The sequence below is a fragment of the Candida dubliniensis genome, chromosome 1 (assembly GCF_000026945.1).
Source record: "Candida dubliniensis CD36 chromosome 1, complete sequence".
NCBI classification, from domain to species: domain Eukaryota; kingdom Fungi; phylum Ascomycota; class Pichiomycetes; order Serinales; family Debaryomycetaceae; genus Candida; species Candida dubliniensis.
In genome coordinates this window covers 1,836,309-1,863,697 of record NC_012860.1, presented here as the reverse complement: position 1 = coordinate 1,863,697, position 27,389 = coordinate 1,836,309, and the positions used below count along the sequence as shown (strand labels likewise).

The 27,389-nt window shown below is 34.3% G+C and overlaps 7 protein-coding genes and 1 pseudogene across 7 annotated transcripts, besides 1 other annotated feature; 5 read left to right on the top strand and 3 right to left on the bottom strand. All coding sequences in view use genetic code 12, as the record gives it.

The window, feature by feature from the left end:
- Positions 1 to 1,138: 1,138 nt before the first annotated feature.
- CD36_07820 (general negative regulator of transcription, CCR4-NOT complex subunit, putative) lies at positions 1,139 to 3,130 on the bottom strand (the record flags this gene model as incomplete). Its single annotated transcript, XM_002417383.1, has 1 exon — positions 1,139 to 3,130. One exon carries the CDS (start codon positions 3,128 to 3,130, stop codon positions 1,139 to 1,141), a length of 1,992 nt encoding a protein of 663 aa, XP_002417428.1.
- Positions 3,131 to 4,069: 939 nt separating this feature from the next.
- CD36_07810 (U3 small nucleolar RNA-associated protein 12, putative) lies at positions 4,070 to 7,027 on the top strand (the record flags this gene model as incomplete). Its single annotated transcript, XM_002417382.1, has 1 exon — positions 4,070 to 7,027. The coding sequence occupies one exon, from the start codon at positions 4,070 to 4,072 to the stop codon at positions 7,025 to 7,027; it is 2,958 nt and encodes a 985-aa protein (XP_002417427.1).
- Positions 7,028 to 9,294: 2,267 nt separating this feature from the next.
- Positions 9,295 to 10,228, bottom strand: CD36_07800 (annotated as a pseudogene).
- Positions 9,295 to 10,228: a sequence feature (apparent fragment pseudogene;~frameshift; stop codons).
- A 5,221-nt stretch (positions 10,229 to 15,449) lies between these two features.
- On the top strand, positions 15,450 to 18,896 carry CD36_07790 (transcriptional regulatory protein, putative; the record flags this gene model as incomplete). Its single annotated transcript, XM_002417381.1, has 1 exon — positions 15,450 to 18,896. The coding sequence occupies one exon, from the start codon at positions 15,450 to 15,452 to the stop codon at positions 18,894 to 18,896; it is 3,447 nt and encodes a 1,148-aa protein (XP_002417426.1).
- Positions 18,897 to 19,413: 517 nt separating this feature from the next.
- Positions 19,414 to 20,077, top strand: CD36_07780 (low-molecular-weight cytosolic acid phosphatase, putative; the record flags this gene model as incomplete). Its single annotated transcript, XM_002417380.1, has 2 exons — positions 19,414 to 19,478; positions 19,636 to 20,077. 2 exons carry the CDS (start codon positions 19,414 to 19,416, stop codon positions 20,075 to 20,077), a joined length of 507 nt encoding a protein of 168 aa, XP_002417425.1.
- Positions 20,078 to 20,919: 842 nt separating this feature from the next.
- Positions 20,920 to 21,912, top strand: CD36_07770 (conserved hypothetical protein; the record flags this gene model as incomplete). Its single annotated transcript, XM_002417379.1, has 1 exon — positions 20,920 to 21,912. One exon carries the CDS (start codon positions 20,920 to 20,922, stop codon positions 21,910 to 21,912), a length of 993 nt encoding a protein of 330 aa, XP_002417424.1.
- Positions 21,913 to 22,420: 508 nt separating this feature from the next.
- Positions 22,421 to 24,688, top strand: CD36_07760 (lysophospholipase precursor, putative; the record flags this gene model as incomplete). Its single annotated transcript, XM_002417378.1, has 1 exon — positions 22,421 to 24,688. The coding sequence occupies one exon, from the start codon at positions 22,421 to 22,423 to the stop codon at positions 24,686 to 24,688; it is 2,268 nt and encodes a 755-aa protein (XP_002417423.1).
- A 98-nt stretch (positions 24,689 to 24,786) lies between these two features.
- CD36_07750 (CCR4-NOT complex subunit, putative) lies at positions 24,787 to 27,141 on the bottom strand (the record flags this gene model as incomplete). Its single annotated transcript, XM_002417377.1, has 1 exon — positions 24,787 to 27,141. The coding sequence occupies one exon, from the start codon at positions 27,139 to 27,141 to the stop codon at positions 24,787 to 24,789; it is 2,355 nt and encodes a 784-aa protein (XP_002417422.1).
- Positions 27,142 to 27,389: the final 248 nt, after the last annotated feature.

The following is a 27,389-nucleotide window of genomic DNA, read 5'->3' as shown; positions in this document are numbered from 1 at the left end:
TAGTTAGTAAGATCTCAAGATTTACTTCTATTATTATTATTAACCAATCTCAGCAAAATACCCAGAAAAAGAAAAGAAAAAAATAATGAGTATTTATTTATTTATTTCTTTTTGCTACACGTCGTCCTGCGTATATTTTAGCATTGTGTAATATCATTCAAACCATCACCTATTGCCGTCATCGTCGTCTACCAAAGTGGTAACCATTAATCGTATAAAACTTAATCTTTAAAGTATTGCACTGCTGTCAAATGCACTAATAACTCCAGTGAGTGCTAAAGGACGTCTTGATTTTGCAGTTTTAACCAATAGTAAGAGATAGAAATTCTCTTAAAATAAGATAGAAAAACGAAAGGAGGGGCGCAGCTTAATTTTACTAGAGAAAGGGATAAAGGAAAATGAAGATTAGTTGATTAGTTTGGATTTGCACACTACCATTATCCCCTTTTTTTTTCCCCTAAGCCACTACCATTCCCTCCGCAAATCTAGAAACATTCACGTGTACTCTATTCTGGTGGCATCATAGAGAATCAATAAAATATATGGTTCTTTATCAAGATTGAATTAGGGAAACCAAAAAAAAAATCCCAGACCAACTTTATTGTACGCATTACAAGCGATTAGAACTGTCAATATGAGATATTTCTCTTCCACTCGAGGTGTGTGTGTGTGGTCCATCCATTGAATTTTTCCCGTTTGTGTCGAGCGTTTCAGATTTTAGTCAACTTGATTTGATTTTTCGCGACTCATTATTTTTTTTGTATTGATTGATTCAGTTCTGAAACATCTCATGTCGATTGGTTTCGCTTGAAACAAACAAAACATAACATAACATAACTGTATTTTATTTTTTTTTTTGTGCTAAGGGGAAACCGTTACATTGAAACCACCAACAACAACTTTATCGTGACGGTCCTCACTTTGAATTGTTTGTTTCTATGGACTGACTTCTCATTTTTAATTGTGAAATAATAATAATAGTACAAATCTGTATTAATGCAATACAAAATGCAAAACTTTAACAACACACGTCACATATATACATACATATAAGCAACAATAGTAATAACAGCAACGACCACCACTACGTCATAGAGATTCTTCTTTTTGTTTTTTTTTTTTCAGATCAAGCAGTTCCTCATTGGAAAATCTGTCTGTTTTCATTAGCAAATTGATAGTTTTCTCTTCGACGTGTTAACCATGTCTTTTCATAATCAAAGTATTTGTAATTACTTGGAACTTCACCATTATCATCGATTTTCTCGCGCAATTCCTCCTTACCACTGCTGCTATCGCCAATAATATTACCATTTTCTTCTTCTCTTTGTATCACCGACATTGACCGGTTCTTACCTCCATTCTTGCTATCTTTGGAAAACCATTGACTAAATTCAGTATTAAACACCCATCCTCGTCTCGACAATTCTTTGGCAGCATTATATTTTGAAATACTATCCATGCCATCGCCATAATAAAAGCAAAAAAACAATGTATCATTATCAAACTTTTTCATGTAATGACTGCTGTTCAATTCGTACATTGGTTCTTGTGGATAATCAATCAGTGACGGATGGACGTTAACTGGGTTATATTGTCTTGGCTTTTCGGCATCATACGAATCGGGACAGTTCAACAAGGAGCTCTCTAATAACCCGGTTATTGATTGCAAAGGTAATGGGTCATTTAATCTGCTGTGGGCAACATTAATAATTCGAGAAATGGTATCACTAAATGCCTTGTTCTCATTAGAAACCATTGGCAGTTGCGATCTGCTAATATTCAACTCGTGGTTATTATTAACCTTGGCATGGTTGACCAATGGTGATGACGACTCTGATTTCAATGTAGAATTGATGGATGAATCATGATTCAACCCAGGCGGCAAAACTTTAACTGGAGTGGACACTGCTGCTGGGGCATGATTATGGTTATCAGTAGCAGCAGGAGGTGACACTGAACGGTTGCTTTTGCGTGTGTTGGAATTGGTGTTATCAGTAGAAGTATTAGCAATAGAAGAATTGGAATTAGAGGATGTGGAAGCTGTCTGTGCTGCCTTTATAGCATTTGAATAGGAAGTTGCACTTGTTATCGGTGGCGGTGCCGGTGCTGGCGCAAGTGCAGGCTTTAATTTCTTCACTGGTGTTGATGTTGACGATACTGAGGAAGCACTGTTATTGTTTTGATCTCCACTTGCAGCTGTCACTACTAACGGCTTTACTTGTGTTGCTGGAGGAGTATTATTGCCAATATTATTTTGATTACTACTACTGGAACTGGACATGGATGAAGACGTCCTTGGTGGGTTCTGTTGTTGCTTCTCCTTCTCCTTTTCTTCCCTTTTTCTTTCCTCCTCCCTTTTTCTTTCATCTTCAGTTTCAGCTGCCATTTGCGCCAATGAACCTTGGACTTCAACATCATCTTCTTCGTCCACTTCTAATAGATCGTAAAATTCATCATATTCAACATAATCCTCGTCCTGATTATTCTCAACATAATAATCTAAATCATCTTTAATATCATCGATTTTGGCAGGGTCCAATTTGTCGTTATCCAAATTCTCTAAAACTTCTTCCAACTTGGCTATATGAGAATTGTTTCGTTCTATCTTGTATTTAACATCCTCAATAGACAGTTGTAGTGAACTACCTCCTTTTCTTTTCAGTTGACCACTCAATGAATCTAATTCTTGTTCCAATTCCTCATTTTGACCATTCAATTGCTCAATAACCTCATTTATATAAGTACAAGCTTCTTGATATTTGGCATCGTCACCAAATCGCGATCGCTTTTGTTGACTTTGCAACTCCAACCCTTCATTAGAAAACTGTTTTATTTTCAGCAGTTTCTCCAATTCTTTAAACTGATCCATGGCATGTTCAATCTTAGTACGATTCTCCTGTAATAAATTCTTGTCTAATTTAATGCTGCTATCTCCTAGCCATTGCTTTAACTGGTCTCTCAGTCTCTGCAATTTCTTCAACTCCTTCTTCAAATCATTCTCCAACTTTTCTCGTTGTGACGCAGACTCCGTAGCATTAATCTTGTCTTTGATATCATCAAAGGCTTGAAGCCCTTCGGAAATCTTCTTGTTTAGTTTGTCAAATTCTTGTTGTAGTTTTCTTGCACTCATTTTGAATGACAGACTCTTCTTTCGATGTTGGTTGTAAACTAATATTTGGCTTTGTAATAAAATGCTCAACCAGAAATAATAAGGCAAACAAAAAAAAAAAAAAAAAACTGTAAGAAAAAAATTATCACCCGTTTACACACGACCTTTCATTTTTGTTTCCCATTAAGAGAAATGCAAGAGTAGTTGTTGAGCTCGTCCACGACCCCAAGAAGTATATAGAGAAATTACAATTTTGCAATGTGGTGGAAAAAATAAAAGACGTCTATAAGGTTCATCTTATAAAATTGTGTAAACACGGAGTCGTTTAAAGAATTAATGCTCGGATAAGTGACAGATTGTAAAATTCAAAAATGAGGTCATTAAATGACAATATATTTGGTGACCTAGAGTGGGGGAGCTACCAATGAGAAGATTGTATTGTTTCAGCAAGAAGATTTCTTTACAACAAACCTAAAACTTGAATATTTTCTAATGCTTGATTCTCGGGACTTGTACCTGTTGGAGGCTAAAGTGCCTTATGCAAGGAATCTTTGAATAAATAGGTGGATTAATCTACCTTCTTTAAATTGTTCTTGTCCTTGAACTCAATCACTTTGTTTGCAAAACACAAACTGTTTGTCAGAACAACCTTCTAAACTTATAATGCAAATAACTGATACAACTATGACCATTCTGATTTGGTTCCCTTGGTTATACTCAAAGTTCTGTACAATTCATAGCTGTTGAATTTTTTTTTTTTTTTGCAGCTGGATCTACTATTTTTATCGTTGCAGTTTCTTTCCAAACAAACCACCACATACTCATCCATCCATCGCACCATCTCACCAAAAAAAAAAAATTATTGAAAAAAAAAAAAAAAAACTAGAAATATTTAAGACCTCATCAGATTTTTTTCAGGTTTCAATTCACTATTTCTTCCTTGAACTATAAACATAAAACATGGTCAAATCATATAATCGTTATGATCAAGAAAAATGCTTTGGTGTAATTACATCACAATCAAACATTGTTTGGTTACCACCATCGGAAACCCAATCATCAACATCGATGGGACGAGCATTGACTTCAGGATTAGAAGAAATATTAATTTGGGATATCAAGACCGGAGAAATTATGAATCGAATGAGTGATGGATTGACTCCAGGTAGTTCTAATGCATCTACTACAGTTCCACCTTCACCCGTGAGCTATTTGACGTATCATCAGGAAACCAATATTATTGCTGCTGGGTATACCAATGGATCAATCAAGATTTGGGACATTAGTTCAAATTCGGTGATTATTAGTTTTGAGGGACACAATTCATCAATTACTCAATTAAAATTCGATAAAAATGGTACGAGATTAGTATCTGGGTCTAATGATTCTTCGATAATTATGTGGGATTTAATTGGAGAAGTGGGGATGTTTAAATTAAAAGGTCACAAAGGTCCAATCACTGGTCTTGGATTATTATCAGACCAGCAAAAGCCACAGCAAGGTGGTGATGACGATAATGATGATGATGACATGGATGATTATTTGGTCAGTGTATCTAAGGATGGATTAATTAAATTATGGGAATTGAAATCACAACAATGCATAGAGACACATTTGGCTCATTCTAATGAATGTTGGGCAATGGGTATAAATACAACAAAAGATATGTTGATAACAAGTGGTAATAAAGATCAAGTTAAAGTTTGGTCTTTGGATCTTTCACTTGAGGATGGATTGAAAATTGGGGAACGTGGTTCTTTTGAAAAGACGAGTAAATCAAGAAGTAATGAAATTGCCTTTAAATCCTTGAAATCTTCTTCTTCTTCTTCAGCTTCATTGATTCAGTTGTTTTCTATTCAAAACGCTGATAGAACCATGGAAATATTTAGAATCAGATCAGAAGATGAAATCAAGCGTGGTATTGCTAAAAGAACCAAACGTTTGAAAGAAAAAGGCTTGGATGAACAAGAAATATTAGAATCTTTACAAAATTCTGAAATAAGTATGTTGATAACACCATTCACTACCGTGAGAACCATGGCCAAGATAAAATCTGCTTGTTGGACCAATAATATTAAGAAATTGGATGTATTGATGTCTTTGACCAATAATAGTATCGAATACCATACCATACCAGTTCCAGAGTCACCCAAAAAGGCTCAACCATCGGACTTGTATTCTGTAAAACAGCATGCAATCGATTTATTGGGCCACAGATTTGATATCAGAGCCATGGATATTTCCCCACAAGACAACAAATTATTGGCTACTGCATCTAATGGAGAATTGAAAATTTGGAACACAAGATCATATAATGTGATTAGAACTTTTTCTTTAGAAGGTGGGTATGCCTTATGTTGCAAGTTTTTACCAGGTGGGACATTAATCGTTGTTGGTTTCAAAAATGGGGATCTAGAATTGTATGATTTAGCTACTTCATCATTGGTCGATCGAGTAGAAAAAGCTCATAGCTTAATGACTGTTGGCAGTGGCGGTGGTGGCTCCGCGTCCAATGATGATTCAGCTGCCATTTGGTCACTTGATATAACACCAGATGGGAAAACTTTGGTTACAGGTGGTAATGACAAATGTGTTAAATTCTGGAATTTCAAAGTTGAACAAGATGTTATACCAGGAACCAACACCTCAGTTTCTCATTTAAAATTTGTTCATACTCAAACGTTGGAATTAAATGAAGACGTTCTTTGTGTCAGAATATCTCCAGATGCCAAATATTTAGCTATTTCATTATTAAATAATAACGTTCAAGTTGTGTTTTTAGACACCTTGAAATTGTTCCTCACATTATATGGACATAAATTACCAGTGTTATCAATTGATATTTCACAAGATTCCAAACTTATAATTACATCATCTGCTGATAAAAACATCAAGATCTGGGGGTTAGACTTTGGTGATTGCCATAAATCAATTTTTGGGCATCAGGATTCAATCATGAATGTTAAGTTTATTGGTGATACCCATAATTTCTTTTCCAGTGGTAAAGATGGTTTGATCAAGTATTGGGACGGGGACAAATTTGAATGTATTCAAAGATTACCTGCTCATCAAAGTGAAGTATGGTGTATGGCCATTAGTGATGATGGATTGTTTATGTGCTCAACTTCACATGATCATTCGATTAGATTATGGCTGGCTACTGATGATCAAGTGTTTTTAGAAGAAGAAAAGGAAAAGGAATTGGATGAGATTTACGAGAATAAATTATTGGATCAAATTGATGGAATCGATGGTGAAGATAACACAAATATGAAGGATGACAATGACGAAGAAGTAGATGAAGCCACCAAAGTAAGTAAACAAACCATGGAAACATTAAAAGCAGGTGAGAAATTAATGGAAGCTTTAGATATTGGTATTGAGGATATTGAAGCTAATAAGGAATACTTGTCATTGGTTAAACAGGGCAAACAAGCAATCAAACCTACTCCAAACTCAATACTATTGGCATTCAATATGACTGCTAGTCAATATGTTCTTAATGTGTTGAGCAAAATAAGACCGGCTCAACTAGATGATGCATTATTGGTATTACCATTTTCCTATTCGTTGAAATTGCTACAATTCATTGAAATTTGGACCAATAAAGAAAATATAACACAAAATGTGGTTAACATTTCATTAATTTGTAAAGTGTTATTTTTTGTGATTAGTTCTAATTCAAAAGAATTAATCAGTCAAAAGGACCCACATTTAAAGAACCAATTGATAAAAGTGAAAGAGCAATTGAGACAAGAATTACTGAAGACAAGTGATCAGTTGGGAGTTAATACTCAAGGTTTAAAATTTGTTAAAAAGCAATGGAAGTTACAACATGCCAGTGAATTCATAGATGAAGAAGAACAAAGACAATATGAAGAAAAAAGAGCAATCAAGAGAACCTATACCACCATATAGAGGCATAGAATTTACTTTTCTGTAAATATACAACATAATAAATCTGTAAGATTATAGATATTATTGTATGGATACTGCGTTGTGCATGGTGTATTTTTTCAAATAGATTAAAACACCGACAAGTAGATTGAGTCTGATCTCTATGTAAGCAAACAATGAACCAATGAATGCAACCTTGATGATTTACAACTTCTTTTTTTTTTTTTTTTTGCAGTGTTGTGCAAGTAAAATCTTAACTTCAATACATATCAGTCAATTCTCTATTTTCAAATAGGAAATACTTGTAGTACGAAACTTAATTGATACTGTTAGTTAATGCAATGTCATGCAAAATCAACTAATTGAATGGTGTTGTTTTTCTTTTTTTCGTTATTATTCATGTTCACAAATTTGACAAGAATAAAACAAAAAGGGTTTGAGTATGAAAGCCAACAGTTAGAAAAAGGGATATTCAACAGTTTCTAGAGTAATGTAGTCTAAACTTTAATTTTTGAACTTGGAATTAGTTCATTGTACAAGACACCCCAAAAAGGTAAAGTTTTATAATAATCTAACCACAGTTCCAAAATAAAATAGACGAGTAACTGTACTTTACATATCTTATAAAATCTCAGTGAATGTTAATGATCATCCGTATAAAAATGATAAATGTATGAATTGACTGAATCGTAACTGAACAAATCGAGTGGTAGACCTTTCATATCGTTTCTGAAATAAAATATTATTTTATCTACATGGATGTATCTACTGTAATGTTATTATTTAAGTTACTATTTTGTGTAAGACAGAATTATCAGAACCCCCTACTCTTTGAAACTTGAATTCTACGATGTAAAGAGTGTTTTATCCAGAGAATCAACATATGATAGTGTTCCTTTCTTTCTTTCTTTCTTTCTTCCTTTTTTTTTCATTTGAAACGTACTGTTTCAGTAATAGGAGGACATAATCTGTCAACTTAACCAGTCTAGTATTCTCTTGTCGCTATTGTCAGATTCAACGAAGGCCAGATATACCTAAACTTACACATTCTAGACTACAAGTAACAAAAAAAAAGTTAAAATTTCATAAACAAAAAAGTGCCAAGATTTATCATGTTGTGCACTACATTTTGTGTCGTTTTATATGTATAACCGATACTGATATTATGCAATATAAAACGTATTACATGTAGATTTTATATGTACTATGTGGATCACTTTACTCATTTACGTCCCCTCATCTTACTTGCTTACCCCCCACCTCCCTTATTGTGCATCTTGCTTAGTATCGATTGAGTAACTGGCAAAAACTAAAATAGTAAGGAACATTCAAGTAAAACAAAGTAAATAACCAAGCTAGCAAAGTAGAAAAAATCGAAATGAACAAATCTAGGAGGTAGTAAACACCTTGGTGTATCTTTTTATCAATCCCGTATTTGCATTTTTGATTTTATCTGAAACTATGTCAACTTATCACCGCCTGTAAGAATTGCACCAATGCTTTACAATATAAAAGAGTGTTTTGTTCAGATTACTTTATTTACTTCATATTTTTTGATATCTTTATGTTTCTTTTTTTTTTTTTCTTTTTCAAAATGAACTTCTTTTGAAGTTTCTGTTTTTTGCATTTCTATTTCTGATTTATTGACTTTATTGTATCGGTTTTGTTTTTTTTTTTTTGTAACAGAATTTTCCACTGTAGTTTAGCCGAAATCAACAAATAAACCATAAATTAAAAGCTGAAAGAAAGAAATATTCAATTTCCACTGAGTCGAATGTTCTCTTCAAGTTTTAATCTACTACTATCATTACTTATATATATTCTTTTACTTTTAATCTCAGTTGTTATAGCTGTTGTAGTTAAATAAAGTTTCTTATTTTTTTTTTATTGGAATAATTAGAAAAGGAATAAGAATAATAATTACCTGATCATTTGAAATTGTGAAATTAATTAATGGGATCGATATAACAATAACTACAACAATAAATAATAATAATAATAATAATAAACAGAGAGACAGGCAGACAGGAATAAAATCAAAATCGCCCCAAATTCTGATTTTTTCAGCAAAAATTGCTCTTTTGGGAAGGTGCACTCTTGCCTTTTTTGGATAAAAAATAGTGATACAAAAAAGTATTTTTTAAGAAAAATAACACATCGTGCATATAAAGAATTTGCAATACCAATGGAATGCAATATCAAGGTAATGATTTCTTGCAAAACCACTGCATTTCAAGTACGTATATTCATTTATTGATTGTATAATATATTAGTATTTTATATCTAGATCAGTATCTCAGTTGTCGCCTATTGTTATTTGGTAGCAATGAATAATAGAACTGCTTCATTTCTTCTAGTTTATCCTGTCTCTCTTCCTCCGATAACTCGGTATTTATGACCCTTGTGTAGATTTCTTGAATCTCAGTCCATCGTTGCAGGATATCATCATCTTTCTTTTTCTGTTTCCCTATATCGGCTTTGATTCTTTTGAGCGTCTTTATTGCGTTATCGTACTTTTTCTCTAAAGACGGGCGTTTTTTACTATGATTACTAATACCCTTACCACATTTTTTAAATAATCGATCAAATTCTTCGTTGGATACCTCATTAGTTCTGTTTTCAATCTCTGGCAGATTTGGTTGGTTTCAAGGGGTTGAAAGCATGATTGTGTACCAAATCCCATTTGATTTCAAATTCCCCAGTTTTAAGTTCAGTGATTCTTATTTTATGTTGACAATTTGTTTTATTTGAAGTTTTGACATTTTTCTTTTTGTTTCGATTCGAATACTCACAATAAAGGTAATACCGCTCCTTGCTTTTACTATTCTTAGTATAATTTTGGAGACGTTCAACTTCTGTAATAAATGACTTTACTTCTTCTTCTGACTGTTTAAAAGTAATCCAAGTGTTGCCATGTAACTCATTTGGCAATGTTGTGGGATGGAAAAACTTTTGGAGTCTAAGGGATGATTCAATAGTGGAATCAAACAAAATTGGACGAATCGATGTTACTCTTGAACCATTTTGGTCAAATAATTCCACATCATTGGTTTGCCATTCTTAAAGAAAAGGTTTGCTTGTGATTCTTTTAAAAAATTGTTGGTCGTTCTCTGGGTGTTTGACCAATTTTTCGTATTGTTCGTGCTTTGGTAGTTCCTTCTGGATTTCATCCAATAGAAAAAAATTTCTTAAAAGTTGTGGAAAATTTTTTGAAACGCTCATATTTAAAATTTCGTTGCTGTTGTACTGTTGTAATTTGAAAGTAGTTTGATGTATACTGACGTGCCTTTCAACTGATGATATAATTTGTTGGACATTTGATGGTCGAAAAATTCGTTCAGGAACATATTCGTGTAAAATGCCCAATTTGATGCAACACGAATCTTTATGATCACGTTTTGTTTTTATGCTGTCCATTTTAGGCAAGTCCTCATACCGATTTTGTCGTTGAATGTAAACAAAGAAAATTTTTTTTCAACGATTATAAAACCAAAACAAATCCTCTAGTTTTTTTTTTCCCCATTTTATATTACTTTTTTTTCTTCGATTTAATAAATCTTTTAGCAATTTGTCCATTTGTTCAATCAATTATAGGTCAAATTGATTAGAGAAAGTGAGTAATCATCATCGATAGATATATTAAGAACCTCAAAGATTTGTGTTTTGTTGTTATTGTTGTTTACTGAATTTATTACTAACGTTTATAATGAAAAATAATTTAAACAGCTATTTGACAGTGATGCTTTAATTTCATTTTTAACTTCAATTTAATTTCCTGAAACAAAAGTATGTATTTGTTGCTTCTTTTCATAGTCGATTATGAAGCTCACCTGATTTTACCCAAAATGTGGCCAGTTTTACTAACAATAGATACTAAATTTTGTATCAAATAGGATGCTACTATTATTTGCAGTATTTATTGGAGCTATATAGTGTAAATAGCTTGTCATTCAATGGTGAAAGTTGTTGCTACTGCATTTTGGAGCTGTCTTTTTAAATTGATTGTTTTTTGGTGTCAGAAAAGTGTATCCCAGTGTTACATATCCAAGAGTAAGAATCTTTCAGACCCTACCGTTGCTCATGCTGGTTAAATTTTAGAATAGTAGGACTGTGCTATTTTATTGGTTAAAAGAATCTAGAGCTTGCCAGTTTAGTCGAAATGAATGATAGTATTTGTTAGAATTGCGCCCAAATGGTTTATTTGCGAAGCATTGGTTTGATATGAGTGTCGAATCAGCACTTAGTCTGGTAATTAAAATGAATAAGCAGTTTGTGGCTCGTTCTGGTATTCAATTTAGGGTTTAGGGGGGGTTCCAGCTAGGTTAAGCTCTTCCATCGTGTTGGTAGATGGTTTTGTTATTGGGTTCCTAAAATGGAGTCAATTGGCTACTTTGCTTTTGGTTCTTATGGCATGAGTTAGTAATTAAGAAGGTGTTTAACTCAGGTGCTAGTAATTCCTCATTTTGAGTTACTTGAGGTACTACTACATAAGAGTACAATTTGGATGCTGTATTCAGATAGCGATTGTTGACCTTTTTGTCATATAATTTTGTCGAACTCGATTGATTCATAATTTGAAATTTGGTGCAATAATGATAGAGTTGCTATTAACAGTAATGATGCTAATTGTTTGATCTAGATAAACATAGGGCTGAGTTCCTTGACAATATATTTGACATGAAAGTATAAGGTCTCAACAGTTGAATAGGGAGAATGAGAAATGCTTGAAGTTTGGTGATACTAGATTTAGCTAAATGATAGAAATGGTAATGATGATTATAATACTTAAAATCTAGTCTGTGGTATGGTATACTTTTATTCAGAGCTGTGGTCCCTATATGTTTGTTTTTATACTTGTAGTTGATGTGTTTTTGATCTATTTTATATTATAAAAACGTTGTTAATCAATTGAATATGTATCTAGAGAGCTCTTACTTTACATAGCTCAATGAGACAGTTGTTAATATGAGATAAGTAATAGTAATGTGATAATACAATACTTAGAAAATATAGATAAAGTATGGGCCTTTGCACTTAAGAATTTTTTTTTATTATTTGATTTGTTAAGTATATCACAAGAAACTAACCAGTAACATAAACTGTGATCGTGGCTACTTCTTAGAATTTATTCTATAATATATTAAGTGTAGATATGTAATGTTGCAAATGGCATGGTGCCTACTACATATAATCAATGTTGAGTCCTGATTTATCACCTAGGACATGCAAACAACACCTATAATAATCTTGTGTATGCTAAAGCCAATATCTGCAAATCTCAGTCCATGTCCCTACCTTGATAAATAATTTAATCAAGTATTCCAGCTGTTACAAACATCCAATAGCATCTCCACCATCGTATTCTGCTCCTATTATAATAAAAGTTAAAACAGAATCCATTTTTGAAGGGTAATTAACCGGCTGTAAAGAAAACAAAACCTGATATCAACCAACAACATTCTAATGTTTTAATGAAGCAATACTTGATATATCTTAGCATTCCCACAATCTACTAATTTTAAGTACAAGACCTCAGCAAGCACCTTGAGCTGAAGTCACCATAGGCATATGTTCAGCTGGATCTATCATCGAAGAAAAAATATAACCCAGGTATGCCATATTAGTTAGGGTTATTCTGTTGAACTTGTTTCTTTGATTAATTCTAACAGCAAAACAATTAGTCCTCTGATTCCAAAACTGAGGAACTTATTCATCTGCAACAGATTTAGTCCATCAGTTACTCATACAATTTACACCATCATTGAAACCGAAGTAAGTAACCTGATAACACCATTAAATATTAAACGTAACATAGCTTTGCCAGGCGACCTTGACTAAACCATCCCTAAACATCATAGCTTTTAAGCTAAAGTTACAACCATTAAGTGTGATGATAAGAACACCAATACCATTTGACCCTCTAATTGAAACAGCATCACAAATTATAAATATCAGTCAGCACTTTGCATGGCATTCAGCCATTTAAATGAATGATTCTTGGACGTTAATCTTCATTCCTGTAACATGAAGTTTGTTAACCAGGAGTATTTCATTTGCTGATAGTTTTCTATGTTAAATGCACCAGTTTCAATACCAAAAAAAGACGTATCATGACTAAACACCTTCAACAATTCAAACCAGCATATTAGATCAGATAAATTCGATGTATTATTTGATGGATTAAATGGTTCTTTTGATGCTATAATAGAAAAGAAAAGTGTCGACGAAAAGAAAATTTTTTTTCTTGCCAAAGCGTTCATTAAAATTGCTGTCATCAAATTTTGAGCTTGGAACGACTTTTCAAATCACAGAAAAAAAAAAGATAAGAAAAAAAAATCATAAGTGTTAATAAAGTAATTGCATTATAGTTAATATTCAATCCAATATACCCATTCTGTTTGTTGCCAATACCCATTAAAGCGAGAATAGAACCTTATAAAGGACTTGTTATAGCTGGAAGCTACATTTTTGTACAAAATAACGAATTGACTGGTCATAAACGAAGGAAATTGTCAAATCCAAGTAGTAACAATAGAATACACGTTACATTATGTTTAATTTGCAAGCCAACAGAACATATGATTGCTATGGAAGGTGCTTAAAACTTAGTTTATTACAAGATTTAAAGTAATACATTAGGTAGTTACCGCATTTATGGAAGAAATATAATGGTGTTTTTTACAGTATGATATGCAATAAGACAAACCACTTCTAAGACGATCAGCAAACCCCAAACCCTATATGTACAAGTCTTTATGATACAGAGTGCTGCAGATAATTATTGGTATTTAGTTACCAACTGCAACTGAAGAGAAAATTGGCCATAAAAGGATGATAATCCAGATATATTAAGGATACCTAAATATTTTGACTAAATTCTGCTTTTGGTATCTAATAAAGCTTTCTTTTGAGAATATTGTATGATATATCAGTCAGAGTACAAGAGGAAGATGGTTACTTAGCACTTTTCATTGAGGTTCATATATAGATAGGTCTTGAAAGATATAATTTATCATTCGATACTTGTTCCATAGGTTTTAACAGCTAGAGTATTGTTATAATAGGTACAAAATCTTTGTTTTATTACACATGATTGCTCTAAATCTGTCTTTAACCAATATATATATGTTATTCCTTTAGTGTTTGTATGTGTAGCATCATTATAAAGTTGTTTGTGGTAAGCAGAAGTGTTGCAAAAGTTTTGCTAAGAAAATGAGGCTCTTCAGAGATCTCTTGAAAAAAAAAAATGCTGACATCAGTGAGAAAACAACTTTTACTATGACACTGCAATGTAATTGCAAAAACAACACTGTTAAACGACTATCTTGCAAGACAAACCTATTCACATAATATCTAGTGTTACTATAGTTAGATAGATATTATTATTTTATTTTGATTCGAAATCTGTCATGTAAAAATTGTAGTATTTGAATATTACTTGTAAAAAGAACTACGAATAATAGTATTCGTTCAAATAATGCAAATTATCTGTCAAAAGTAATATTAAACTAGTTTTTGAAGATCTATGTATTATTATTTATACATTTATCATTAAGAATAATAAGTATTATCCAATTTAGGGCCATTTTTCTTTCAAAAAACACTCAAATTTTGGTGAAAGACCAGGCAATTTGGATGATTTGGTCTAGTCTTTTTAACCAAATTTTAGCAAATATGGATCACTTTTTTAACTCATCAAATTGTAGCTCAAATGTCATAAAATGGTTCTAAATACATCTAGAGGATATATTTGACCTTCTTATCCTATATTTATTAAACTTTCAAAGGAATAATGTTTCTTAGAAAACTACTATATAATTGGTAACCATAACATTAAATCTTAGCACAAAAGTCAAACTAGGCAAAACAAATTGCAAGTTTTTATACATTATGAGATTAAAACTACAGTTTGAATGCATTAGAAAAATAAAGGTTAGCAACAAAAAATACATGTCATATGCACGATTTGGGTCGATTTTAAAGGCGCGCGGCAGACAGAGAGAAAGAAAGAAAGAAAGAAAAAAAATAAAAATAAGAATTAAAAATTTGGAAAAGTACAAGAGTGAGTGAGACAATCAAAATTTCTCATATCAACACCACAATACAACGGTACTATAACCCCCCCCCCAACCAACCAACCAATTCAACTCAACTCATTATTTGAATACACAAGTATAGAAACCCACACACTACTTAATAGCCAGTAGTGATATAAACCGACTTGTAATAGATTTGGAAACTAGAATTTCACCCTGTTTTTGATAAATTTGTGTTCACTGTGAAACATCAAAGAGAGAAAATTTTAAGGGAAAACTTTTTCTGTGATTAACCACAACACTAAAGTCTGGTAATCTTTGAGTTTTTTTTTTTTTTCCTTCATATATACTTTCATTCTAATAGTTTATTAATTGTACAGGGAGGTTCTTGAGTGCCTAGAGAGATTATGAATATTCCTCCAAATCAGAACTCTCTCCAACAAATGGGGGGAGGCTCAAACCCTAACGCCTCCTGGAGAGCAATGTATAGTGGAGAGGAAAGACAAAAAGTTGTTCAAATTATTATCAACACTTTGACGGAATTACATGGATCGAATCCAAATTTCAATGTCCAACGGTTGACCAAAATGGCACAAGATTTCGAGAAGCTCGTGTATGAGAGATCAGCATCCAAAGAAGATTATTTGCGGGCTATTAAAATGAAAGTGCATCAACTTAGAGTCCAAAAACAACAGATTGCTGCTAATCAAGGTGGTCAAATCAACCCGCAACAACGACAACAGCAGCAAATTCCCAACTCGAATTCCATGAATCCTGTCAATGCCCAAAATGTTCAATTTTTGAGACAACAAGCACAAGCTAGAAGTCAGTCTCAAGCCCAAATTCAAGCTCGCCAACAACAACTTCGTAATATGGTTAATCAACAACAACAACAACAGCAACAACAGCAACAACAGCAGCAACAACAGCAACAACAACCGCAACAACAACAACAACAACAACAACAAACTATACAACCACAGTCTCAGGAACGCCAACGGGATCAGCAGAACGCCTCTTCTCAGTCGACTCAACAAAATGCTGCAAGTGGTGCTGGTAATGGTGGTAGCAATGCTTCTTCTGCACAAGGTCAATTACCCCCTCAGTTGGTTAATTTGATGAGAACATCACCCATTCCTCCACCGTTGCTTAACAAAATGCCAAAGTTGCCTGCTGGAGTCAACACTTGGAATCAGATTTTTGATTTAATTAGAAAGAGGATGATACCACCTGAAATGGTTCCTACTATTAGAGATATCCATGGTATGCATTTGCAGGTGTTTATACGTCAACAGCAGCAAAAGTTGAGCATGCAAAGGAATACAAATGAGATTCCAGGAAACAGCAGCGACAATTTAGTACAGGGTCCAAGCGCTAATAACAATGATATCAATACTAATCCCCATAATAACAATAATCCCAACACCAATAATTTTAATAATTTGACTCCTCAGCAAAGAGAACTGTTGTTGAGACAAACAAGAATGCAGCAGCAGTTAGGACAGCAGAAACAAGGACAACAACCAACTTCTCTGTCACAACAACAACAACGACAACAGTCTGTTTCTCAGTCTAATCAGACTTCTCAGTTGGCACAACAACAGAATAACCAGCAACCACAACAACAGTTTACTCCTGGTCAACAAAAGCCACAGATTACAATTACTCAAGAAGATTATGCTAAATACAGCAATGATGCTTTGAATTTATTGGCAAAATTACAACAGCAGAAGCAAATGCAGGGTCAAATTAATGGTCAAATGAAAGAAGCATTTATTAAAAAGTTCATCCTTCATCAAAAGGCTTTGCAATACAAACAGCGGCTTTCTCAACAGGCCACAAGTAATGCTAATGTTAGCATGGTTCCTTCTGGTTCAAATCAGCAGCAGCTTGCCAAAATGCCTAACCAACAACAACAACAAATGTCACAGTCACAACCTCATACTTCACAGCAATCACCAATTCTTCAGCAGTCACAACTAGCACAGCAAGCACCTGTCCAGACTTTACCACAAAGCCTGCCCTCATTAGGTAATATGGCCACACCCCAAATGAAACAAGGTGTCACAACAAATCCGACTAATCTTTCTTCTCCATTGGTTCCCCAACAGATGCTAGTTAACAACAATAATTCTGGTCCTCAAAATAGTAATGTTAACCGTGGAAGACCAGTAACTGCACCAGCAAATATCACAATGTCTTCTATTTTGCCTCCCCTCACAGATGAAGTCAAAATTAGATTGAGACAGTTGATAGAAGAGGTATCACGTAACAACGTAGTTTTGAGAGATGTCACTAGTTTGCTCTCCGAGCAAGACAAAACTACTGTTCGTGAATCCATGAATCGAATTCAGGAACAGTACAGTAACGTGGATAGTATTATTAGTTATTTCTACTTGCTCACAAAGAATGGTGATGGTACTAAACGTTTAATTCAAATGAAATATATGACAAAGAACATTTTAGATAACTTGCATAGAGGAATCTATTTAGCAGGACCAGATTTGTTGGAAAAGGTAAGAAGTCAATACGCCAAGTATTTTGATTATGTCAAGGAACAGATAAACTTGAGAAGACAGCAAGTACTTCAGCAAGGTGGTGCTAATATAATGCCTCAACAGCAGCAGCAGCAGCAACAACAACAAAATATGGTGAGACTGCAACCTCAGTCTCAACAGCAACAGCAAATGATGCAGAATCAAGCCAGAAATCAGGCATTTATGAATCAAAATCAACAAACAGCAATGCAACAGCTGCAGCTGAACCAGCAAGTGAATCAAGGTAACTGGGGTGCTGGAGCAAGTGGATCTAACAATCAAATGAATTTGACGCCGCAGCTACTGCAGCAACAACCGCCACAACCGCTACCACCTCAACAACAACAACAACAACAACAACAGGCAATGCAACCAGGCGTTAATAGTAGTCCTGTGATTCCTCAACAACCGACACCGATACAACATCCGATGTCAGGACCGCAACAAGTACCTGTGCAGCAACAACAACAACAACCATCTCAAAGACAGCAGTCAGTTACTAAAGCATCACAAAAGCTGGCAAAAACGAGTAAAAAAGGCACCGGCCAGGGAAGAAAGAAAAAAGCTTCAATCAGTGCTGGCACGGCACCTACTCCTGGAGCTTTACCTGCTACTACACCTGGTACATTGGCGAATGCAATTAAAACACCCCATAATATGCCTACACCACAGATACCACCTCAAACTCACAGCAACAAGAATACGCCTAGTGCCCAGTCCCCAGCTTATCCAGTAAAGGCAACTCCATCAAGTACCACTCCAGGAACCACAAATCACGCTAACAATCCAAGTTATGTGTATCCTACTCCTGAGATTGATATATTTGCTATGAGCTCAAATGATTCGAAGCTGGCTAAACGTCGCGAGCTAGTAAACACTGATCCTGAGAAGTTTTTCTATGCTTCATTGGCCAATTTGTTAGAGTTGGACGAAGCTATTGTCAACAATCAAGAAATTATGAAAACATCGCCAAGACTCTCTAATGGTAAACCTGCTGCTACTTCACCGTTATCACCAAAAACTGGTGGAGAATGGACGAGTGAAGTCAAGCCATTAGCTATAACAACGTCATTTAAGCAAGTGGATATAATTCGAGAATTAACTAACGATGACATTATTTCATCTTCACCAATGTTGGTAATTCAAGAGGTCGAAGAACCACAACTGATTAAAAGAGAACGCGAGCCAGAAGATGATTTGGATTCTTTGTTCACCAACAAAAAGGCGAATCTTGACGGTTTGGATTTTGATAGATTTCTTTACGAGCCTATATCGTTTGATGACTGGAAGGATTTTGTTGTTTCTTCCATACAATGAAACAAACTTTCAGTAGCCTAGGGTTGAACTTTACATTTGTGTATACTATTTTGCCACATATTTCGTTTTTTTATTATCGTTAATTATTGGTCATATCACATTTATTGGAAATTGTAAATTTTTTTTTTTTATTATTATTATTATTCATTTAATCAAGTATATATCTATATGTACATTTTGTACCTGTTCAGAGTTAAATTCAATTTATTCGGTTTTTTCTTTTTAGAAGAATATTATTCAAACATATAATGATATTTTGGTAACATCGTTTCCACAAATACTTAGTGAATTACAAAATAATCACATCGAAATCAATGAATGAATTGTAATAAATGGCAACATTGATGTATTAAACGTCATTTGAACATTTACTACAGTACTGTATATAATTGAGGTGGTGATAATTTTTGCTTGGAACAACCATATGACCCCAAGCTAAAAAAAAATTTAGTAAGAATCCGCAATTCAACGTAAAGTGCCATAACAATCTCTTCCCTCAAGTGTTCTACAGTTAGTCATGGCTCCTAAATTTGATCCTAAAGAAAAGCAAATATCAGTAGCTTTTGTGTGTTTAGGCAACATGTATGTTTTAAAGAAAAATTGTTCTCAAGGAGATTATTAAGCAATAACCCTTCCTCATACTTGATTCAAAGTAGAACAGGACGTGGTTGTTTGCTTTTTGTCAATGTTAAACAAAATTACTAATTGACTTTTATTTTTATTTTTTTCTTAAAATTAGATGTCGTTCACCAATGGCAGAAGCAATTTTTAAGCATCAAGTGGAAGTCCAAGGATACTCTCAATTTTTCAAAAGAATAGATTCGTTTGGTACCAGTGGATGGCATATTGGAGAAACCCCTGATTCTCGATCAAGTAAGACATGTAAGAAGCATGATGTCCCTGTTTCTCATCATGCTCAACAAATCAACAGTTCTGATTTCAAAGATTTTGATTATGTTATAGGAATGGATGAATCGAATGTGGCCAATTTGAGACATTTGAAACCTAGAGATTCTAAAACTGTGGTTGAATTATTTGGACATTGGAAAACATCGGGTGAGTTTAAAAAAATTGTTGATGATCCATATTATGGGGGCATTGATGGATTTGAATATAATTATAAACAAATTTGCCATTTCACAGATGAATTTTTGAAACAAGAAATAGGTAGTTTAGATTAGCTTTATACTAGAGAGAATTGTTATATTTAAAAAAGGATAAATTATCAGAAGTTTTTTTTATGCTTTAAAGTAGAAAAAGGAAAGAAGGTATTCAATGACTATGAAAATTAGTAAACTATGACTTGAGAGAATTCAAACTGGCCTAATCTTTTACCTAGGCCATACTTTGTATTTGGCTGGTCAAAACACCACAAATGTGTCTGTATGTACAATTTAAGGTCCTGATTCAATAAAGCAGCACTGTTAGATTCATTACTACCTCTCTTGCTGTGGAACATTTTTTCCAAACAAGCGATTCAAAGAATTTTTCAAGTTCAGATATTTGTAAATTTGTGTAATTATACATTAACCATATTCTTTCTGCACTTACAGTAATTTCTTATTTTGAATATTATGATATAATTAAAATTGGAAATTAGTTTACTAATTGTAATGGCATCAAAGTATCATGATGTATGCAATTTGGCTGCAATAGTTTTGCTCCAAATTTTACTTGAAGTTTTTTCTCAAGACTTTTTGCAAACTTTTATCAAATAAAGCACAAAATATTCAACATTGTCATTGTAAATAGTACAGATACTTCAATTTATCATTAAAGAATAAAGAGCCATCTCTGTTACATATTTAGTCCATACATGGCTGGATATGACTAATGGTTAATTCAATTCTTAGAGAATCACAATTTTGGTAGCGTATGTGGTTGAGGAACCACCACCTGATAATTAAAATCTTTTTTTCATATTTTCTCTCACTTCGTACACCTCAAGTGTCTGTGATGATTTTGAAAAAATCCAAAAGGTTCAACTACAAGGCATTGTAATGTTTCTTTTGTTTGTATCCATATGACACGGCAATCCTTATTAACACCCACAGAGACAGATTATTCAGACGCACATGGAAATTCAGAAGGTGCCCAACAGTATAGGGAACAATGGATAAAAATCAAGCATCACAGAGACGAGAATGGAAACTTAAAATATCCTTGGGATTTTGAAGTCGTTCAAGGGTTCTTTGTCCAGAGCGATATTTCTACAGATGATTTTGGGTTCAATCATACTTTTCAAAATATGGGTAGAAAAAAATCTTGGGAGGACATAAAAACCGAATTGATAAAGCTTAATAATGAAGCTCCAGATAATGTTCAGTATAAACTAATATTTTTTTCCCGACATGGGCATTCTACACAAACACAGATTGTTGAGTTGGAAGGGTTGCATTTATGGCACGAAAAGAATTGCAAACTCATTGGTAATGATCAATTTACTTGGGCCCCAGATTCAGAATTGACAGAGATTGGATTGCAACAGGCGAAGGAAAACAGAGAATTCTGGAAATCAGAGTTAATGCTAGGAGCCCCCATTCCTAATAAATTTTATGTCTCGTCATTACAAAGAGCCTGCAGCACCTTAGCTGTAACTTGGCATGATCTAAAACCAGCAGACAAGAGACCTGTTGTGTGTGAAAAGTTGAGAGAAAAAATTGGGAAAAACTTGAGTGACAAACGGTCCACAAGGTCTGAAATTCATCAGAAATTTGGTAGCATTTATGGGTTTATAACGGACGATTTAGAAGAGGAAGATATTTATTTTACCGAGACAAGAGAAACCATGCCTGAACAATCACTTCGTGTAAATGGGTATTTGCAAGATTTGTTTGAGCAGGATTGCAAGTCAAGTAAAGTTGACAAAAAACTGGCAATTGATAACATTTTTATCAGTACCACTTCACATTCGGGCACAATTAGATCTGCTATTAATGTGGTTGGTCATAGAAATTTTACAGTATCTACTGGTGGCATGCTTCCTATAGTGATTAAAGGTACCAGACGGAATTAAAAGTGTGTCAGTAAAGTTGCGGAATATTTAGCATGAAGTCTTTGACAATTGTTAGTACAGTCTTCATAGCCTAAAAAAGTTTTCGTATTCTTTTAATAATTTTTTATCAACTGATAGGCAATTAGAAAACTATGACCACTACTACTGAATTAGGTTTCCCCACAACTGTCGCTTATTAACAGAATCTACAACGATAACTAAAGTGTACGGCAATAAACGTTTTTATCAATTACAAACAAAAATTGTTATTTTTTTTTTTTCTCTTGCTGCCACTTAATCAGACATGATCTCTTATTGTTGCTAACTTTCCCAAATAGGAAGAAAAAATAAAAACATATTTTTATATCAATGAAATTTTAGAGTGTGATTGGGATGGCGGATAGACCGAAAAGTCCACATACACTTAAACTCGTATATATACAAACCCCAATAAATAAAAACATTTGTCAAGAAATTCTTTTTTTATTGTTTCATAACAAATCATTTGTTTTCTTACTTTCTCTCAACAATGAAGGTTTATTTGAAGTTAATAATAGGGTCTATTTTGATAAGCCAAACGCAAGCGATTTGGCCATTTGATTCGTCCGGGTCCTCAACTTCTCTGGACTCATCTCCATCTGAAACTAGCTCGTCTGGTGGATTATTACCTTTTGATTTGTTTGGTTCAGGTTCCTCTCTGAGTCAGTCGTCATCTCCCCAGACATCATCAACCAAAAGCTCCTCTGACTCAGCAAGTTCTACAGACTCCTCATTGCTCACTGGCAACACTTCAGGCAGTTCATGGTACCAAAGTTTTTTAGACGGGGATTCAGGAGATCAAAAGACAGACTATGCTCCTTATAATTTGACATGCCCTTCGAAAAAATCATTTATACGAACAGCTTCAGAACTATCTCAGCAAGAAAAGGACTATATCCACAAACGTCAGGAAACAACAAATAAAAACTTGATAGATTTTTTGAGCACACGTGCTAATCTTTCTGATTTTGATGCTAAATCATTTGTTAATGATAATGCCGCAAACCATAATATCACCATTGGGTTGTCATTCAGTGGTGGCGGGTACCGAGCCATGCTAGCTGGTGCTGGACAAATGTTAGGTTTAGATGGACGATATGAAGATGCCAATAAGCACGGATTAGGTGGGTTATTGGATAGCTCAACGTATGTAGTTGGGTTGTCAGGTGGTAATTGGTTAGTTGGACTGTTGGCTTTGAATGATTGGCTTTCAGTTGGGGATATAGTCAATGGAAAATCAACCATTTGGCAGTTACAAGATTCAATACTTAATCCGAGTGGCATGAGAATTGATAAAACCATTGCTTACTACTACGGATTAGCCCAAGCAATTCAGGCTAAAGAAGATGCTGGGTTTCAAACCTCAGTCACAGATACTTGGGGTAGAGCCTTATCTTATCAGTTCTTTGAAGAGGACGACAGTGGAACAGGTGGTGCTAACATTACCTGGTCAAGCATTCGTAATCTTTCCAGCTTTCAGGATCATCTGATGCCCTATCCGATTGTGGTTGCCAATGGGAGAACTCCTGGAACATACATTATTAATGAAAATTCCACAATATTCGAGATTAGTCCTTATGAATTGGGGTCTTGGGATCCTTCATTGAAATCCTTTACTGATATCCAATATCTTGGATCTTCAGTAAACAATGGTGATCCAAACAACACAGATATTTGTGTAAATAATTTTGATAACGCTGGGTTTATAATGGGTACATCCTCATCTTTATTCAATCAGATTTTGCTTCAACTCGATAATTATTCAATTAACTCAGTGATTAAAATGATTTTGGAGAAAGTATTAACAGATGTAAGTGATGAAGAATATGATATTGCTGTGTATGAGCCAAACCCATTTTTTGGTGCAGATTCTGCCGGAATCAAATCCATAACCACTAATGATACTCTCTATTTGTGTGATGGGGGAGAAGATTTACAAAACGTTCCATTTTATCCATTGATCCAAAATGAGCGTAGTGTTGATGTGATTTTTGCATTTGATAATTCTGCTGATACTAATTCTAGCTGGCCCAACGGTACTTCGATTCAAGAAACTTACAAACGACAATTTTCGAAACAGGGGAAAGGAACTCCATTCCCATTTGCACCGGACCATAAAACATTTTTAGATAAGAATATGGGAGATAAACCTGTATTTTTTGGATGCAATTCTTCAGACTTGGAAGATTTGGTAGCTTGGCATGAGAACGATAAAATAAATGCCACTGATGTTCCATTAATCGTATACACATCGAACACTCGGATGAGTTACAATTCCAACTTTTCCACTTTCAAGTTATCCTATTCTGATCAAGAGAAATTTGGTGCTATTAGAAATGGGTTTGAGACTGTGACAAGAAACAATTTGACGGATGACCAAAATTGGTCAACCTGTGTTGGCTGTGCAATAATTAGAAGACAACAAGAACGGTTAGGTGAGGAACAATCAGATGAATGTAAAAAATGTTTTCAAGAGTATTGTTGGACTGGTGGATTTAAAGATGCTGCATCTGTTTCTAGTGTTAGTGGGATTTCTGGACTTGCGACTAAAACTCACACAAGCGGCAGCGCATCTTCTACAACCCAACATACAAGCACGACTACCGGATATTCCTCAAATGGCGAGTCTTCTTCTTCTTCTTCTACTTCTACTTCCTCGAAGAAGAAAAATGGAGGCGACCTGGTCAATGGTGGCGTACCTTCTTCAATTTTCCTTATTTTTAATAGTTTGTTAGGATTAGTCATAGCATATTTATAGTGAGAAAACACACAAGGCAAAAGAGACAATATCAAATTTAAGCTTTAAAAATTTAAATCTATTGATACTATTTATTGTACATATTAAGCAATCTTTGCCTATACAGAGTGGTACTTCTTACCTTTTTTCAAATGGAACTTGGCTAAAATGGGAACATGATCGGACGGAAAGTTGGCATCAGGAAATCCAATAGAATGACTAGTGTATTCTTCATCAACCCTTCCAAGCAAACCTTTCACTTGCAAAGTTGGCGTTGAATACCATATATAATCAATATTATCGGTAAAAGCAGGAGTCAAATTGGTAAAAGGTAGTTCGCCTACAGTTTCATATGCCGATTTTAATTTGAACGGATGATGGAATCCCTCTTCTGTAAACTTGCCGTAATCTCTACCATTCATATCTTCATGACCTTTAGATGCACCAGTGGAAAACAATTGGTAAACTGCACTATCCTTTACCGAGTTAAAATCGCCACAAACGATTATAGAAGAGTTCTTGATATCTTCATTAGAATTTGTATGACGATATTTTTTAATAATGCCTTGCAATTCCTCCAACAAGATACCAACCTGTAATGCTTTCACATCATTGAATGCAGGGTCCCAATGCAAATGAGTATTGACAACCGCAATTTTCTCACCCGATTCCTTATGTTGAAGATACGAGATCAATGCAATATTATCCTTATTCATGAACCTATTAAACAAATCTTTGGTCTTTTTATACTTATCTGACCCCATGCAGACACTATTGTATTCAAAATTTTGTTTATGGACCAATGAGAACTTGTCATTCTTAAAAAAAGTAGCACACCCGTCTACTTTCTTTGAGTCGGCTTCATTCATAGTTTTGGATCTCGTCTTAGAAAAAAAGTACCCTTTGTAACCATTTGCAGTCATGACTGGAAGCCAGAATTCATTGAATGTTTTTGTTTCCACTTCTTGCATACAAATAATATCCGTACTGTAACCCAATACTTCTTTCTGCAACAAATTTTTTCTGTAATCCCAATCTAATGCCCACGAAGGAGTAAATTTGTACATCTTGGGAGTAGCATAATGCTGACAAAGCGTATTGTAAGACAACACAGTAAAGTTGTCACTAGACTCTGGTTCAATTTTGTATACTTCATTGGAGTCAACAACTTCACCGTCGTCCTCTAATGTCAACCAGCCTCTTGGTTTTGGTGTTCTTGTGACAGTAGTTTGATCTCTCAAAGTGGCAATTAGTTCCTTGGTTCCCTTTTCTGCAATCAAATTGGCAATTCTGGGTTCTAGTGGATTACCCTCAACACCAATAAACAATAATTCAATCATGTTCCCAAAAGAATAAGGCAATGTCTTGATGTTGTTATCGAAAAGAAACAAGTATCTTAAATTAAAACACAACCCCAATTCTTCCGGTAATTCGTTAATTCTATTATGAGATAAATCTAACGTTCTCAAGTTTCTCAACTTGCTTATGCTCGATGGTATAGCATTCAATTTATTGTTACTCAAATACAAGGACTCCAAAAAATCGTAATGAAACAACTTTGATGAGATATTAACCAATCCTTGTCCACTCAAATCTAACTGACACCACAACTGTTTACCTTGAGTCTTGAGTCTCATTCTTTGTTCTTCCATTGAATCATCTTCAAAAATATCTTGTGTTGATTTCTTATTGTGTAACAATGCAGCTGACGTGGTTGGAGTGCCTTGGTAATTTATTGGTTTCTTCTTTTTCTCTTCTTCGTCTTCAAGACTTGCTACCATAGACCTTGTGGCTTCCACCAATCCCACAGATTTAACTTCACTATATGGATTCTTTGCCTTTCTTGAATTGGATGCATATTGCCTGGCGTAATAATGAGGCACATTCGATCCTCTCGATATTTGACATAATTGTTGTTGATGTTGCCAATAAACAGAATTTGGATTATCCACATTTATAGAATTCATACTGAGCAAAGACTGTTGTTGTTGATGAGCTGATTGAAGTTGAATTTGTTGTTGTTGGAGGACTGAAGCTTGCTGTTGATTGTAAAACTGCTGCAGGTTAGGTTGTTGTTGTTGCTGTTGCTGAAAATGTGAAGTCTGGCGTACCATCTGCTGTGCTGGTTGATAAGGTTGCTGTAATTGCAGTGCATTGTTAGCTTGCTGAGATGGTTGCTGTTGCGACTGTTGAAATTGTGGGAAAAACTGTTGCTGCAATGATGGCTGGGCATTTTGGTAACTACTTTGATAAATATTTTGGTTCAAACTTTCACCGAAATTGTCACTGGGCTGGAATCCTGACCCAAGTACCCCAGCAGATGATTGCTGCTGCTGCTGCTGCTGCTGCTGCTGCTGCTGCTGTTGCTGAGCTTGACCCTGGTGGAGTTGCAGCAACAAAATTTGTTGCGCCTGCAAATTTGATGGTGGTTGTCCTTGTATCTGTGTATGTTGAAACTTATTAGTTATATTCATTTCCTTTGTGGATCAGTGTTTTGATATATGTATTTCTTTATTAGAGCTTGCCTTCGCAAAAAATATCTTTGGCAACGGTTCTTAACTTCACCCACTGGATAATGACAAAATGAATTGAAAAAAACCAAAGCAAAAACGAAAACAAAAACAAATATTATCACGGATATTATATTATAATGTACAATTTATAGGATACTAATTTCGAAGTTATATTGATAAGTCAGATTTGCAAATGTTCATGTAATTCT